General features: G+C 38.0%; 1 protein-coding gene across 5 annotated transcripts in view; it reads left to right on the plus strand.

Annotated features, from left to right (window-relative positions):
- Positions 1-7,766, plus strand: part of TMEM196 (transmembrane protein 196) — a 52,939-nt gene extending 45,173 nt beyond the window's left edge. For 3 of the 5 annotated variants that reach the window (XM_045826953.1, XM_045826954.1, XM_045826957.1), the window contains exons 3-5: positions 806-1,060; positions 2,212-2,285; positions 4,983-7,766. In XM_045826953.1, coding sequence (XP_045682909.1) covers positions 806-1,060; positions 2,212-2,285; positions 4,983-4,989 — 336 coding nt within the window. In that variant the 3' untranslated portion in view covers positions 4,990-7,766. The remainder of the gene's footprint in view (positions 1-805; positions 1,061-2,211; positions 2,286-4,982) is intronic. The other 2 variants (XM_045826955.1, XM_045826956.1) reach the window with 1 other exon arrangement.
- Positions 7,767-17,144: the final 9,378 nt, after the last annotated feature.

Below are 17,144 nucleotides of genomic sequence, written 5' to 3' on the forward strand. Positions count from 1 at the left end.
ATTTTACACAGCAGCAAAACAGCTGTGTTGTTATAGCTAGAGTTAATTCCCCAAAATTTTTTATTTAATTTTATTTTATTACTGTGAATGCAAACGTAAGTGTTTTCAGATGTTTTATGGCACTATCATGGGTTTTGGGGGTGTGGAACACACTCCCCATCAACTCTGATACTGGCTGGAGGACAACTTCTGTGTGCTTGAGTGTGGACTCCCCACTGCCTTCCACGTCCTTTTATGAGAGTTTGGAAAGAAGGGAAAATGCGGTTTATTTTATTGAGTGCCATAGGAAAAATCATAGACCTTTAAATATTGGCAAAATGAATACCACACACGGACCCTAGGAAGTGATCTTTGAGCCTTAAAGAGTGTCCCGGGGGAGACCCGTTGTCTGAAAAGGGCAAGGAAGGAAGGGTAGTGCAGCTTGTTTGTGTGACTCCTCTTCAAATAACACTTTTCCGTGTGAGAATATCTATAGTGATGACAAGGATGAAGGCCCCATTGCTTTAGACGTGTAAGATGTAATGTTTAAAAATTACATAAAGAGAAACCTTCAGCTACATTTTTTTCTTGGAGGATTGTGATTAGCCTCTACAATTCTCCCATCACTCTTTAGACATGGCCTTCATTCTTTCTACACCTTTTCTCCCAAGACTCTTTATGTAGTCTTGGGAGATGTAGGCTATGTAGTAACAGTTGCTTGGAACTTGAATGACAGGAAGAGTTGGGGAGGGTGGAGGGGAGATTGCGCTGTACTGAGTCAGCTTTGCTTTCTCAACAGTAACACACCTTTCTTTTTTCCTACCAGATGATTCTCTTCTCCGCCTGCTGCATCTGTGGACTCATTGGGGGCATCCTGAATGTTCAGTTCCTCCGGGCAGTGACAAAGAAGACCTCTTCCCTCTATCCTCTGCATCTCGCCTCCATGTCTCTTGCCTGCATTGGGATTGGGGGCTGCACCCTCTCTTCATGGCTCACGTGTCGTCTAGCCAGCTATGAACAGAGGAGGATGTTCTCAGAAAGGGAGCATTCGCTGCACCACTCTCACGAGATGGCCGAGAAAGTGAGTCTTGTACCTTGTCCTCTCCCTGCTGGCAGGGGCTGAAGACCGCAGTCAAATCTAGATGAGTCAACTTGGAGCTTTAGATGGGAATGTGAGAAATTACATTTTATGAAATTTTGGTCCTATTGGACCAAGGATGGGCAATTATTTTTTTTCTCTGCAATTCTGGACACACCTATTTTCAACATAATTTTGTAGACTCCCTATACAAAAACACAGTATCTAAAGTAGGATTTCATAAAATATTAAATGCTTTGTAAATATGGGTGTTTATGTATTATACTGAGGAAAAACACTAAATACATTCTCCACTCAGTGATGCCAGTTTTAGAAATTGGATGAATTCGCCTTTCTAGCCCACCCCTTGTGCTTGTAAGTAGATGCATTTGATTATGTAAATTAGATTTTCAAGCATAAAAGGGCCTTTTAGTAAGGCGACAAAAAGCCTGGCCTATCAGTGCAGAAATTGCAATTCACATAAAGCTTCATTTAATTTTCATCTACAGTTCATGCATATTTGGGTAGCTTTGCTGGTATTTTAAACAATGTTCTTTGCATAATTGTTTCATGAAACCCATTCAGACAGGAAGTTACATTTACTGCAGAAAAGGACAAATGATATAGTGAGCTGTCTGTGTTTCTACCATATTTGCACATATTTTTAAATTTAGTTCCTGCCACTGGATCTATTAAGGAAAAGATAAAGCATCTGTGACATAAACTCAGTAAGATAGTGGTTACATCATAATTTACTTGATATCATGGAAATAAAACTACATAACTACAGAACTGAAGAAAGAAGAGCAAGACTTACTGTTGCATATTTCTATACAATGTTATTTTAAAGAAAAAGTTTCTTCTGTAGTTTTATGTTTCTATTTTGTATACAATCTATGCATTCAACTAAGGAGAGTAAAGGCTCTTAAAGTGTTTTTAGAAAGCAATTTTAGATTCATGTGTGTCCTTCAAAAAAAGAGTTAATAGTAGAAATACTAAGACTGGTCATGTAAAGCAATGGGCTGTTCAAAATAGATTATCATTATCTATTTGGAGAGTGGCTGTTTCATGCTCTATTTTTTAATACTAGTGTGATTTATTTTTGTGTATATGTGTGTGCAATATTTATTGTATGATTGTTATATTTACATTAGAGATTGAGGGCTATTGAAATAACCGACTTGCCCAGCTGCCCGGTGGTGCCCCCGACACCAGAGTTACCTACAAGGTACGCTGATTTCCAGGGAGTTACCGTGTTGTAATGTCACTGCAGGAAGTGCTGCCTCTTATAGGAAGCCATGGGGTCAGCAGATCAGTCTGGACTGATGCTGGATGTGGCTCCTCAAAGTGTCACTTTCATGAGAGCTACTTTGAGGACCAGACATACAATTACATGGCATATCTGAAGCTTGAAATCTGGTTGAGTATTTAAAATATTCAGCCTGCCTATAGGCATCCAAACACACTTCTGCTTGGATGATTCATGACTCCTTTATTCTCTGCTATGTCATTGATTCTGACTCAGTATCATCATTCTCAGACCAGAGTTTTGTTTTTAATAATAGATGTACCTGATCAAGACAAACTGTTTCTCCCTCATGCCAAGACTGCATGAGCAAAGAAGTCTGACATGAATAAAGTAAAAATCCTGTATGGAAACTTTCTTCTTGCAAAATTATCTGATTGATGCATTTTAAATTTATTTCCCGTATTTTGAATCGCTGAAAATAGTTGCGGTTCTTGGTTTGGTTACAATTGGAAGTACAGAAAGTCACATAGACACCGTGGCCCAATTGCAAAAAGATGTCCATTTGCAAATACTCTCGTCTGGTCAGGCCCACATTTAGATGTTAAACAGGACATGCCTACTTGCAAATAAACTGTATGATACTCACCCATTTAAAAACTGGTTTCCATTGTTACTTTCCATCAGTGATTTTACTGAATCTATATTAGCATGAATTTAGTTGAGAAAATTCTTCTTTTTTGTTAAGATTTAAGAAACTAGATATTTTAATCCTGCAATAAAAGATTATACATTAGATTAGTTTTTAATGGTTTTAGGCTACACTATTAATGCAGTGTCATTTTAGGAGAAGAAAAGGAAACTAGGAAAGTTCATTCTTATACATTCATTAGGAAATTGTGTTTTTGATCTAGTAGGAGAAATAGAAAAAGATGTATGGGTAAATTTTGTTAAAGTTCATTTTGTTTTGGAAGAATTCTTTCTACTTACCTTGCCACCAACCCTGAGTTCTTGAATGAAACCTTAAATCTGTTTTCTTATTTATTAACTTGACAACAGCCCAGTAATCTCAGTGTGGTTTCAGATGCACTTCCGCCTCACATGTCTCTAGCACGGCCAGCCCCTCAATTCGCTGTACCGTCACCAGGGCACAGAGGCCGGCTGCGGGCTCTAAGGGATGTTCTCTGCTTCCTGTCAGAGCCTTTATCCTAAAGGGGTTTGACTTTTTAGGCTCTTTTATTCTGGTAATTTCTTAGTAGCTTACTAGGGGAGACACAATGGATGCCCAGGGACAAGATGACCAACCCCCTACAGCCTGGAAGGGGCCAGGGCACTTCGCCTGGGAAGACTGGTCTTGATGTGAGAGGAAACGTCTTGCATGCCCATTGTCTCCTTCCCCAGAATTTTCTTGGAAGGAACTCTACCCCATCTTCTAAAACGCAGCAAAGTTTTCGAAAGTCATGTTCAAACACCAGGCCAGTTCCTATCTTCATGTACCTCTTTGCTCCTCCTCAGAAACTTTCTAAAACACCCCCAATACAAAAAAGCAAGCATTTTCACTCTATTTTAACATGTGTATTGAATTTTCAAAGAGAAAAGACTAAAAACGAGGTATGGATAACTTTTTGTTTTCAAATAAATATCTGGAATAATTTCCAAAGCTTATAAAAGCAAACACTCTACTTTGTAGTTATTAATTCATCCAAACAGAAAGTAGATATAAACTGATAGACATGAGATAATTGGGAAAATAATTTTCATTTGAATTGTTCTTTACTGTTCTGTTGCAAGTAGGCTTGTTCAAATGAGGAAAGATGCTGTTTACCTATTTTTGGATAGTTTTGCCTAAATATTATTTATAATATGGTGCACTAACCACTATTAATGTGAACAGACCTCACATCTCCTCACTACATTTTATTGTGTAGGGAAGAATGTAAGGTTTAATAAAATACAAATTTGAAGCTTCTAAATTTTTCTTAAATTAACATATTTTCTATCTTTGCAAATGGAACTTTTTATGTTAGCTCATCCTTGATATTTAAGTTGTAATTGCTATCCCATGTAGTTTTCTCATTAGCTTAGCAATTGATCCCTTAAAAAACATGTTGTGTTTTCCTTTTGTTTGTTTGTTTTTTTTTAACTGTATGAGTGACAGTGTCATAAAAGTAATTTTTCCACTGTGATTTATTAGTGAGCCATAGTTACAAATAAGCAGTGATCCCCTAGTGGGCCTTTTCCAGTTCTCAGCAAAAAGGCCACATACTTGTCTGCAGAATGAAGGCAACCCCTAGTTGGCTCTTTGCTGGCATGCTCAGCAGAGGAGCCTCTACATTAGAGACACTTGGGCATATAACCATCTTCTTTCTAGGTGAGGTCTTTCCGAAACAGAGTTGGGGAATGAAAGGGGAAACTCAGAACTGGAGCTAGACTGCACTGTTTCTGTGGGCAGAAGACTTTAGTCTCACAGACTGTCACTTCAGTATTTTTGTGTGCCCCAAGATGCAGTCCAATGAAATTCCATTGCCTCCAATGCAACACCAATACCAATCCTTGTCCTTCCCCCAAACCCAGCAAGTTCTTCAGTGGCTTCAAATTTCTGTTTTGCAAACCCATCAACCAAATCAATGTCTTTACTCTGATAGAAATTTTAATTAATTCATGTTATTTTCCTAACAGGAAATGACAGACAGCATGAGCAATGGCGGACCACAACTGATATTCAATGGAAGAGTATAGCCGATGTTTAAAGAACTGAACATTTTTTAGGATTTTCATGAGGCAAGGAAACACCAAAGGACTGGGAGATAAAACTAAAACATTTGTTGCATTTGCTGTTATCTCTCTTGAACATCCACTAAAATTATTCTTCCTCAGTTTTGCCTCACTTATGTCTTCAGCTTTTTTTACTGGGTGAAAAACTTTCCAGAAATGTTCTGGTACAGTAATTTCAACATTTTCCAGATGGCTCTTAAAAAGACTTTTTGAGAAAAAAAACAAGGAATAGATAAAACAGAAGGATTCATATTCTATACAAACACTTTTTGACTAGCATGAGCGTTAGATCTGTCATGATGTATTTCATGTAAGTAATCCAAATTGCAACTATCAAGAAATAACAATAACTTACTGAGTTCTTGTTTTGAAAGACGATGGTTTCAAGAACGCCACAATTCAAAACCTCAGCAATGCCTTGTAAAAACATTGTAATGATTTTCAATTTGAATAAACTATATTTCCTAATTTATTTGTAAGTGACAAAAAAACTTAAAGCATAAAAAGATTTTTAGAGAAAGAATACTAATCTGTATGATATTTTTGCATTTTTGCACAAGAGCGAAAAAGTTGTAAATGAATATCATTTAGGGCAAATAAACAGGTATTGATTATACTGTGTAGATCGGTCTGCAAGTTCATGAAGGGGCCTAAGAGTAAACAAGTATGCATGTGTATGTGCATGTATATACTGTGAATATCGACAATATATACAGCACATATGTATAGCATTCGTGAATGGGAGTAAGTGGTAGAAGAGAAATTGTGATCCTGGGCAGGTATCATCGAGATTCTGTCCCCACAGAGGGGCAAAGGCAGTTGTTCAAGGCTTTTCTATGCCTACAAAATCACATATTTGAATTTCTACTAAATTTGCTCATTTTTATTCTTTTTAATACATCTGGTGTGTGTACATATTATTGTCGCTGGGATTTATAGAGTCGACTGATCTGAACAGTGTAGTATAAAGATAAATTACTGAATTATTTGGCTATTTCACTATTATTATGGTGTTTATGTAATAACAATAGTAATATTGATTTATAAACATAACTTTAAATTACATACTTCCACATTCATAACTACAGACAAATGGTTATTCCTGATATATACATTTTAACCACTTGCAGCCCAATTAAATCATATGCAAGGAAGAAGAATTATTCCCAAATGATGAAGTTACAGTGAGCTTTGCTATAACTGAATTTAGTGTTTTGTTTGCTTTACAGTTCACATGGACCAATATAGACAAACCATTTTTAAGAGTGCATAGATCCAAAGAACCTGAAAGAGTTCTCTATAGAAGGAAATAAAAAGATAGGCTTGCATTTGCATAGCAAGAATCAATTCTCCCATGATGGAATGTTAAGATAGTGACCTATACAAAATGTATAGGCAAGAAAATAGTACGGTCTTTGAAAATATTTGTAAGAACATAACCTCTGGTAGCACATAAAGAACTCTGATATTTTTAAATATGTAACTCTCACTGTACTGTATATTTTTATTTTTCCCCAAAGCTAATCAATTTTCAACTCATTTTTGTGTGTTACTTACTGAACCATAAGTAAATCAACACTTTTAATACCCAGTATGAGAACATGTTGTCATTTAGATGCAAAAATACAGCTTTTAATTGTGCTAAGAAAAATGATAATTCCAGTTAGTGGAAATCTGAAGGTCTTTTAGTTTTAGAGCAGCATTATAATCACTTACCATGTTTAAATGAGCTCATAAAAATTTCTGGCTGTATATAGTAAAAAAAAAATAGCTGGACTATGATTGTGTGGTGTAGTTTTTGAAGTGTCCCAACTCATTTGGATGATTTCATTCCCCAGTAGATTACCGAAGTTGCCATAAATGCAACCCCAGATAGTGAATCCACATCAGCACTATTCATTGGATGCCACAAGCAGGCATGGTCTTTGTTTCTGGAAATCTAAACTGTACAATGCCAACATTTTGTGTGTGTGGTCTTACTGAGTTTATCTAAAGTTGTAGTTTTGTACTGAAAGAATAGTCACTGACTCTAATTTTCGGTGGCATTTCCTTGTAGGCATGTTTGCACAACACAGAGTTATAATACATCAGTAAGATGTTTGAATGCCTTTGAAATAATTCATGAAATCACACTTAAAGGACAAAAGTAGGCATATCACTGCTTTCACATAGAGTTAAGAAGAAATACAATCATCACAATTTTCTAAATAGTCTACAGTATATATAACCAAGTATAGCTATATCTTTAAATGTAAGTTATTTTTACCCAATATTTTCAGGACTCGGTTACTTAGAGTGATATATTTGGAGTGTATAGTCATTCTTTTTGAGGTAGGTAGGGAAAATTAGGAAGACAGCATTGCAGTACCTGAAAATTTAATTTTCACAAACACTGAAGTGTGAACTAGAATATTTTTAAGTGACGACATTACAGTTTAGTAGAAGCCTACCCTTGGGAAAAACTAAAGTGACACAAAAATAGAAAAATATACATGAAACTGGTATGGTAGTGTGCTGTGGAGACTAGCTACAAAAGAGGCAGCTATTGTAGCATGAAAGAACAAAAATGGACTCATCCTGTAACTTTTTAAACATATATGTGTATGTGTGTACACACCTACACACAAATACATGCAATTGTTTGAAAGTGGAACATGGTATGATGACTCTGTTCATATGTCTGCATAATAAAATAGTGTGTTTTGAAATTACATTTGGTGTGGGCTTTCTTTCATCGTGATACAAAAAATAATTTCCCTCAATAGCTTGGTGAATAAAAGTTCTGTTCTGAGTTTTACAGGGAATGAGAGGCAGAGATGGTCCCAACCAAAATATGGAATTAAGAAAAGGTTCTATCTGGGCCCAGCTGGTGTCACTCAGTGGGTTGAGAGAGAGCCTGCGAACCAGAGTCTCTGGTTCCCTCTCAACATGCTTGGGTTGTGGGCCCGGTCCCCAGCAGGGGGAACATGAGAGGCAACCACACATTAACATTTCTCTTCCTCTCTTTCTCCCTCCATCCCCCTCTCTCTAAAAATAAAATAAATACAAACTTTTTTTAAAAAAGGAAAGGTACTGTTTGACAAAGGATAGATTAGAGCGTGCTCAAATAGAGAGAGAGAATGGCTGTCCATACAGGACAAAATGAGCATACTTGGAAAGTGAGGTCCCTGGGGAGGCAGGAGGAAATAAGATCAGATCACAAGGGACAGAATTAACTCCAGATAGGACTGAGATCACAGATCTCACAAATGAAACCACAATACAGATAGCCCCTGTTTTTCAATGGTTCGACTTCGGATTTTTCATCTTTCTGATGGTGCAAAAGTTATACGCATTCAGTAGACACTGTACTTTGAAGTCTGCATTTTGCTCATCTCCTGGGCTGCAATATGCAGTGTGATCCTCTCTCGTGGTGCTGGACAGTAGTGACCCTCACCTTTCAGTCAGTCACACAGTTATGAGGGCAAACAACCGACGCTCTGCGGTGTGCTGTACTGCCAGCGTTTCTTGGATGTCATGCTGGTTGTTTTCTCATCCCATCATATTTACAAAATGCCCATAAATGTCTCTTCTTCTGATGAAAAGAAGAGGTGGGAGGAAATCACAGCTACTCCTTGACTGATGGTGGGATTATGTCCTGATAATGTAAGTATTCTGAGCACATTTAAGGTAGGTAGGCTGAGAGTCCTGAAATTTGTAGTTGGGTGTTTGGAATGCATTTTGGACATCATATTTTCAACTTATGATGGGTTTATGATGATGTAACCCCATCGCTAAGTTGAGGAACTTAGAGAACTCTGCTAATCTATTTCCATTTTTCAAGTTGGCTGCTGCTGGCAGCCAATGTGAGGTGGAGGGTAATTCATTGTGCAGACTGTCCTATGCATTTTGGGTCACTAAGCGCTTCTGGCCCCACCCACTAATGCCAGGAGGACACCCCAGTCAGAACAACCAAAAACGTCCTAACAAATTTTCATCTATCTCTTTGGTAGGGAATTATTGCCTCCTAAATGTAGAACCACTGAGGAAAGCCTCTGAGCACAAGCCAGAGCAGCCAACGTTAATGCAGACTCTACCTGCTCCAGGCCACAGACTCACTGTTCTAACGTCAGCTGATATATTCTGATGCAATAGCCACTGCTTGTCTCATGGGGTTATCTAAATTTAAATATAAATTAATCGACACAAAAGCAAAGGTTCAGTTTCTCAGTTGAACTAGCCACATTCCTAGGGCTGAATAGCCGCATATGGACAACAGTTAAAGCATATTTCCAACATCTCAGAAAGTCCTATTGGTCAGTGCTAGGCAAAAGCACACAGAGGGGCCTTGGTTGGGTAGCTCAGTGGGTTAGAACATTGACCCAATACGCTCCCAGTCAGGGCACGCACAAGAATCAACCTATGAATGCATCAATAAGTGGAACGTCAAATCAACATCTCCATATTTCTCTCTCTCAAATCGATAAATACAAATTTTTAAGAGACTTAAAAAAGAGCACATGGAGGGGAGGTGCTTTGGAAGCTTCAATACTTATACAGGTTCTGCCACAGTCAACTAATTATCATTATGATAGAATGGTATGGAATTTGAAGTTGATGGACCAATTCAATCCGTGACCTGACCAAAACTTGCAAAAACTCCCCCCGAAACAGTGCAAGTCAAACCCACAATAAAACTGAGAAGTTGCTTTAGAGATTTCATGGTTTTCAAAAAAAGAAATCTGGTCCTGGAATGATTTCACTAAATCACTAAATATTTTCTGTTTGACAAGCAAAATGAAATGTTGTGTAACTCCAATTTTTGAAGAAATTTATTCAGCCTTTCACCATGCGTCAATGAAAACTACATTTCTTGAGCTTGGAAAGGTGAGGACAACAATAAGCTGCAGTCTCCTTTTTGTTTATCGATTTAGCTCAAAAGTAGCAAGCTTGGTATCCATCTGTCTCAAACTACTTCAACATTTCTTCAAAGGTTATTTAAACACATTTCAGAAACTTAGAGCATCTTAAGTACCATTTGGTTAGAACACAGTTTCCAAATAAAGTTTCAAAGCTTGACATTACTTCACTCTTCTCTTCCTTAAATCATTTTTCTGGAAACGCATGTAATATTTCTTACTCAAAGTATATGACAGCCAAGAAATTCAATTATTCCCAATCCATAAATCACAGGTTGTCAGTTAGTGATAGCAGAGGAAACCAATTCAGAAATTGCTTGGAAATGTAGATGCCAGGAACATTATTTATGAAATGTAAGTCTTTTACCAGGGGTGTATTTCCCAAGAAATATATTGTGAAAAGTTAAATTCTATATCTAGAAAAAGTTATTTCAATATTTTAACAATTAAATCGTATCTATATCAACTAATTATAGGCAGATAGCTTCATTTAATAGGACATCTTCAAGACCTAGGATCCATATTTATTTCCTTCACATGAGCCATGAACTATTGATTTTAAAGTTTTTTTCTTCATTAACACCCAAAGGCTCTGCTTTGTTATTATACAATATATTATAAACTCTAACTCCCAAATTCAAAATGTGTTGTGTTAATGTAAATTGCCAGAGATACTCTAGATCTTGGCTGAAGCTTCAGAGAGAAAGCTAAAATATTGTCAGTCTGCAACCAACCTTCCTTTACCACAAGGAGTCAGCACTCATGACTGCTCCTATTAATCAGTCAGGATATTGGTCCCCACCTTGCTCAGTAACGGAGGTGCCCCTCACACATCATTCCACAGCATCCTGAAAGAGGGCTAGGAGAAATGCCTTGTGTCCTCCAAGGTCACTGCCCAGGACTGAAAAAAAAAAGCTACATTTTTTTTTTGTGGATGGCTTTACCAGTGAAACATTCTGTCCCTCATTATAAATCAGCCAATCAAAGAGGTAGCACTCAACCTTATCATATAAACATACTCTATAGGTCCTGTGTTGTCTGGATATTTCCTGCCCTCATTACATTTCAGTCTTTTAAGATCTGAGCTTCTCTGCCTTTTCGGTCCTCTAGGTATACAAGGTCTGTCCAGAATGTATCCAGCCATGTGATACGAAAAATAAAGACATTTATTAAAGAGGATGCAAGATACAAGAAACATTGTACCTAGGACAATGACACCTCAGTCCCCTTCAATGTAGGTAACTTGGGACCTCGCACAGTTCTCCCAGCATCTCTTTCACTGTTCAAAACACTCTGCAAAATCCTCTGTTGGAATCACCATCAGCTGCCCCTGCACTTGAACCTGACACTTCATTATTCTAGTTGTCAAGCTTTGACCACTACACCCATTCATTTCACTCAGGGCCTTAAGGATTGTTTAACAGGACACCTTACACCTACATCAGCAGTTGCGTTCATTAGTCATTGCTTCTCCTCACTCAGAAATACCCTTTTCAGTGTGAGTCTTGGAGTTCCAGAGCTTTCATGTGGTCTTCCCTTGTAAAGTTCTGCAAGCCGTTGCATTGTTTTATGACTGGGGAAGCCCACTCTTTGCCACTGGATAAAGATGAATTCATTATTGTAATAATTTCCAAAGCACGGGAATATTAAGAATACCCTGTGACTTCTTATAAGGGAATCTAGAGTATGATCTATTAATATGCATTTTGTTGAATGACTTAAGAATGAATTATATATCAAAACACACCATATCTAGATTTCTTTCTTGTCTACTCTCCACCCTCAAACTTTCCATACCATGTTCTTTGGAATATATTTAATGTCAAAGATTGGTGAGTTCACACCCTCACACACTGTGAAACCAGCAGGTGGTTTATTAAAACTACAACTTTAAAATAATATTCCAAAAATAAAAAAGGAAACACTTTTCTATTTTTTTGCTCTGCAGTCAGCTAAAGACAGATGGAAGAAAATGAGGATATTCGCAGGTCCCCTTGAAAGCTCCATGGTTAATTTTATTGGCCAGATTCCTGGGACTTGAAAACCTTCAAAGAGCAGTGTTGAAACTCCATTGCAGTAAGATCTAATTGGGAAGAAAATAGGCCCTTACAAGAAATGCTGACCCTAGTTTTCATAAAAGGGTGGTATAAATCATATAAAGATGGCATCAAAACCTCAGAGAGTGGCCCACCCCCTTCTGATACCCTCTTCACCCCTTCGGGAGCCTCCCCGATGCTCACAGCTAAGGTGCACGTGCACAGCGCCAAACACACATCGCAAAGTGATTTCATTATTTTAAGCGAATACTTTTAAACTAGAACATTTCATCCAAAAGGGCTATGTAAGTGTCGCAGGTTCGATTCTCAGTCAGGGTACATGCCTGAGTTGCAGGCCATGAACCCCAGCAACTGCACATTGATGTTTCTCTCTCTCTCTCTTTCTCCCTCCCTTCCCTCTCTAAAAATAAATAAATAAATAAAATCTTTTTTTTTTTTTTTTAAAAAGGGCTATGTAATTGCCTGCTTGTTTGGTAAATATTTATATAGATACTTGCAACTTCAGGTGATATGACATTATCAGAGTCCATATTTGAAAATTCAGATTTAAAGCATATATAATTATAAGTAAAATGTGGTGATAAGTAAAATTAGGAACTACAACAAGGTCTGTCCAAGAAAAGTCCAGCCATTTTAATAAACAAGAACAATTTGCATGACATTGATGCAATCTGGCAGTCAAGGAGAGTGGACTGGAATGCAGATACATGAACAATGATGACTTCACTAGACTAGTCAGTGCAGGCAGTAGATGCTGTTGAGTGAGCATGTGTACTGTGTGGCTGTTGCATTCAAAATGACTGAGTGAGTAGAGCAACAAATCTGCATCAAATTTTGGGTTAAGCTTGAAAATTCCTCTGCAGAAACTATCCAGATGAGTTAGAAGGCCACAGCTATGGGCAACTGGTGATTAGCAGCTTCATCATGACGATGGACCTGCTCATGCATCACGTCTTGTGCAGAGTTTTGTGGTGAAACATCAAATCACCCAGGTGACTCAGCACCCTCTACAGCCCAGATTTGGTGCCCTGCAACTTCCGGCTTTTCCCAAAACTGAAATTCACCTTTGAAAGGAAAGAGAGTTCAGACCATCAACGATATTCAGGAAAATACGACAGGGCAGCTGATGGTGACTGGGAGAACCATGTGACGTCCCACGGTGCCTACTTCGAAGGGGACCGAGGCATCATTGTCCTATGTGCAATGTTTCTGGTATCTTAAATCTTCTTCAGTAAACGTCTCTATCTTTCATATTAGATGGGTGGATACTTTCTGGATAGTCCTCATATATATTTTATATATATACAGATAAATCTCTTCTTAGATAATATTCAGAACATCTAAACTATGGCCAGGAGATATAATCCAAGCATAACGATCAGGGTGTTTCAACAGCATTATATCCAGTTACTATGTAAGTGAGAAAAACAAGTAACAACAAACAGAGGGATTGAGAATGCAATGGTTAACTTATGCTTTTTGCTCTTAGTATTACCCCCTTAGCACCTACTGTGATTTACAAACAATCCGTTTATTAAAACTGTGTAAACGCTGTATTTATTCACTTTGGACAAGAAGAAAGGTTGCTTCCAGACTGAAGAAGCTGAATAAACACTGTCGTGGGGATTGGCAGTTTACGTGTCCTTTGAAAATTTCTGAATTAATAGGAAATTTCAAATAGTGCGATAATTGAGGCAAAGTAGTATGTAGGATAACTTTATCATGTTGTGAAATACTTGTCGTAAACCTTTCCTTATTTACTAGTGAAAATGTGGCCTGAGCGTTTGTTGTTAATTTCAAATGATTGTTCATCTTATTTCAGTGAGAAGAGGATGGCAGGGGGATTTGGCTGTGCCTAAAAGCATGGGGCATACATGTATGCTAAAACCAATGAGAACAACACACACTTCGTAGAGAATCGTTTCTTCCCTGAAGACTGCTCTATACCCCTCGGAAATAATCATATTTTTATTTAGTTTTAATTGTTTCATTAGCTGTTTCAGTGCAAAATTGGCCATAATGTTATCCCTCTTTGTATAATCCAAAGGGGAATACAAAGTGAAATCCTTTGTGCAGCATGAGAAATGTGTGGAAATTAAATAATGGCATTCTACTTTTCCAAGTTCATATACATTGTGCATTATTTTATTTTCCTTATGTTGCAGAATTTACTGAGTTGGAACACTGAACCATATGAAAGAAAAAAACAGCTACATTGTTAGTTATCACTGCATTTATGTCAACTATACCTGAATAAAAATCATCAATTCTGAGCCTCTGTCCTGAAAGTGAAGGCTCTTCAGAGGCACTGGTTCTCAGACGTCAGCAGGTATTATAATCACCTGGAGGGCTTGGTGAGCCAGGTTGCTGGGCTCCATCCCCAGGTTGACTCGATAAGCCTGGGGTGTGGCCTGAGAATCTGCATTTCTAACCACTTGCCTGGAATAGGGATGCTCCCGGGGCAGGGACCTGACCTTGAGGACCACCAAGGATGCATAAGTTTGTGGAGGGAGTTGGGTCTTAACTTAAGGACAGGCACCTTTGAGTCACTTCATTTCTGTGTATTTTCAGTAACAGCATAAGTGGCAAAAATGTAAAATCTGTGTTTAATAAAATCTAATATTATTTTCTCTTCATTTTAAGCATACATCTATAAATTCAACAGTCTAATGAAGCAAAAAGACTTTTCAGAGTCAAAAAATGATCCTAAGTCCTCTTTCAAAAGATTATAGGTAAAAACAAACCATCAATAAATAATTGCTTCAATTTTTTCCATTCCTACAAGTACTTTGGACTGAAGTGAAACTTTACAAATTTAAAGCTCATGTTTGCCATCTGCTGACATATTTGTGAATTACAAGGGGTCTGTATCAACCTATGGCTGGTGGATATGTTTGTGTTTAGATTTTTGGTTTTTTGTTTCTTCATTTACAAAACCTACTAGGCAAATTTTAAACAAGGATTTTCCCCAGAAGCACTGTATTTCAAATTTTATTGAACTACTAAAAAAAACTTTCCAAATTAAATACATTTATTTCAAAAAACTAGTTCGTGTTCAACCTATTTTCATTCTTTCTGACAAATGAAATCGTGAATTTGTGTCTCAGTATACCTAGTGTATACATACAGTAAATTTTATCAATAAAATCTTTAAGAGAATACTACTTGAATCTTTGTTTTAAGCTGAATCAAATTTATATATAGATAGATTGCTTATAATAGTAGGACATTGAAAAGGAGCTGAAATTAATCATGCTAATAATGCCAAGCGAAACAAAACAATGAACTCACTCCCAGAGATGGGGCCAAAGCATTCTCCAGTTTTTATTCATACTCTTATCCAATTTTTTTCTCTTAAGTCACAGTCTCTCCCTTACTATTCATTCCAGAAGGTCCGACGCTTCTGCTCCCAAGTTCCTCTTTACAGCCTTAATTAGGCGGAATCAAGCAGATTGTAACTAAGGTGCCTGCCAGGGACTAAAATAGGGGTGCACTATGGAGCACTTAATATCGGCCAGTCGCTGTGCTTATCGTTGCACTGTCTTTGTTTCTTTAGCCCTCACAGCTTCTCCATGTCACAGCGGTACACTGCAGATTAGGAAGCTGAAGTCTGAAAACAGTGGGCCGGCTATCCCAGGTGATGGTGCCAAGACTGACACCCAGACCACCCGGTGCTATCACCTACCAGACCATGCCGTCTTGCCTGAATTATTTCTGCAAGAATGCCAGCATTCACACATCGGCCAAATCCAGGGCTTTAAAACATTCTTCCCACGTCTGTTAAAATGGTCATATTTACCAGCTTGGCCAGATTCCCACTTTAACAATTTTTAGGCAGAGGCTAGATAAAATAAGCCACCCATTTTCATGACTTCCAATTTCTTCCGTATCCATGTTGGTCATGAGCTTAGGAAAAGTGAGGATTTTTAGTGATTTAAAGCATGAGTTATGGAATAAGTTACTCCCGGTTTAGATTCTTTGATTAACAGCTGTGGGCTCTTGGGCAACTCATTCATTCACTCACTCAAGAAATATGGTTTGCGGCTGCTCACAGTACAGACAGGATTGCCACATTCGAGGGGCTGACCTTGTTTAATCTTCATTAGAATCTCTTTATCTGTAAACATATGTAGTAATTATAATAGGTGCATAAAGATTCTGTGTTGGTGATCTTTACACAGCCTGGCAGGTTTGTAACAAAGCTTAACTAGGATGAAGATGGTGGTGGTTGTGAGGCTGCTGAAATCATCACACATTCCACTAATTTCACAAAAGTGACCCATAATGGTGATAGAACCCTTCCAGTCAGTACTATTGTTACGCTTCACCCAGTGGGAGGAGGTGGGCATTTTAGGGACTTCTAGTGTGCACCTGATATGGGATAGAAGTAGCCCCCGGTGCTCTCCTAGGCAAAAGTACAATGCACTGAGATCAGAAGCATTCTATGCACTGGATGGTCACTGTGCAAGTTCCAGAATCTGGGCAGGAGGTTGTGCGGGTCCCTCTCTCCCTCAGAAACCTGCACAGCCACCAGGAAAGCAAACCCTCTCTAACCTTCAGGAGGATGAGCGCAGGGAAGCACCCCTGATCACAGATGCCCCTATGAGTGCATCTGAGCCCCACCCAAATTTGTACCTGCGGAATTATGAGCCAAATTCATGGGTATTCAAGGTCTTTGAATTTGGGGATGGTTTGTTATGCACAAAAGCCAACTGATGCAATGGCGTTTTCACTTGAATACCTTTATATGAAACTCTTTTATTTAAGGCTTTATATATTGTTCAAACTTTCTAATTCCATTTCTGTTTGAAATCTACTTTAATAATTTCAGCTTTAAACAGAAGAAAGAAATTGGCCTACTATCACACCCAGTAAGTGCACAGCCAGGATTCAGACTCACACAGTGTGAGTTAGGGACTCAAGCTCTTCTCCTTGCACTATGTTAAATGGTCTAAAAATAGAGGATTTTTACAACCACCCAAATCTGCAACAATAGAGATCCTTTCCCTTTTTAAGTTTCTGGTACTTTTTAACATAAAACAATGCCGACTCACTATAATAACATGAAAATCCGAACAAGTAATACAAGCTATCAACCCACCCTTGAGATA

Source organism: Phyllostomus hastatus, unplaced genomic scaffold, assembly GCF_019186645.2.
Source record: "Phyllostomus hastatus isolate PE091 unplaced genomic scaffold, TTU_PhHast_1.1 phas_scaffold_78, whole genome shotgun sequence".
NCBI classification, from domain to species: Eukaryota; Metazoa; Chordata; class Mammalia; order Chiroptera; family Phyllostomidae; genus Phyllostomus; species Phyllostomus hastatus.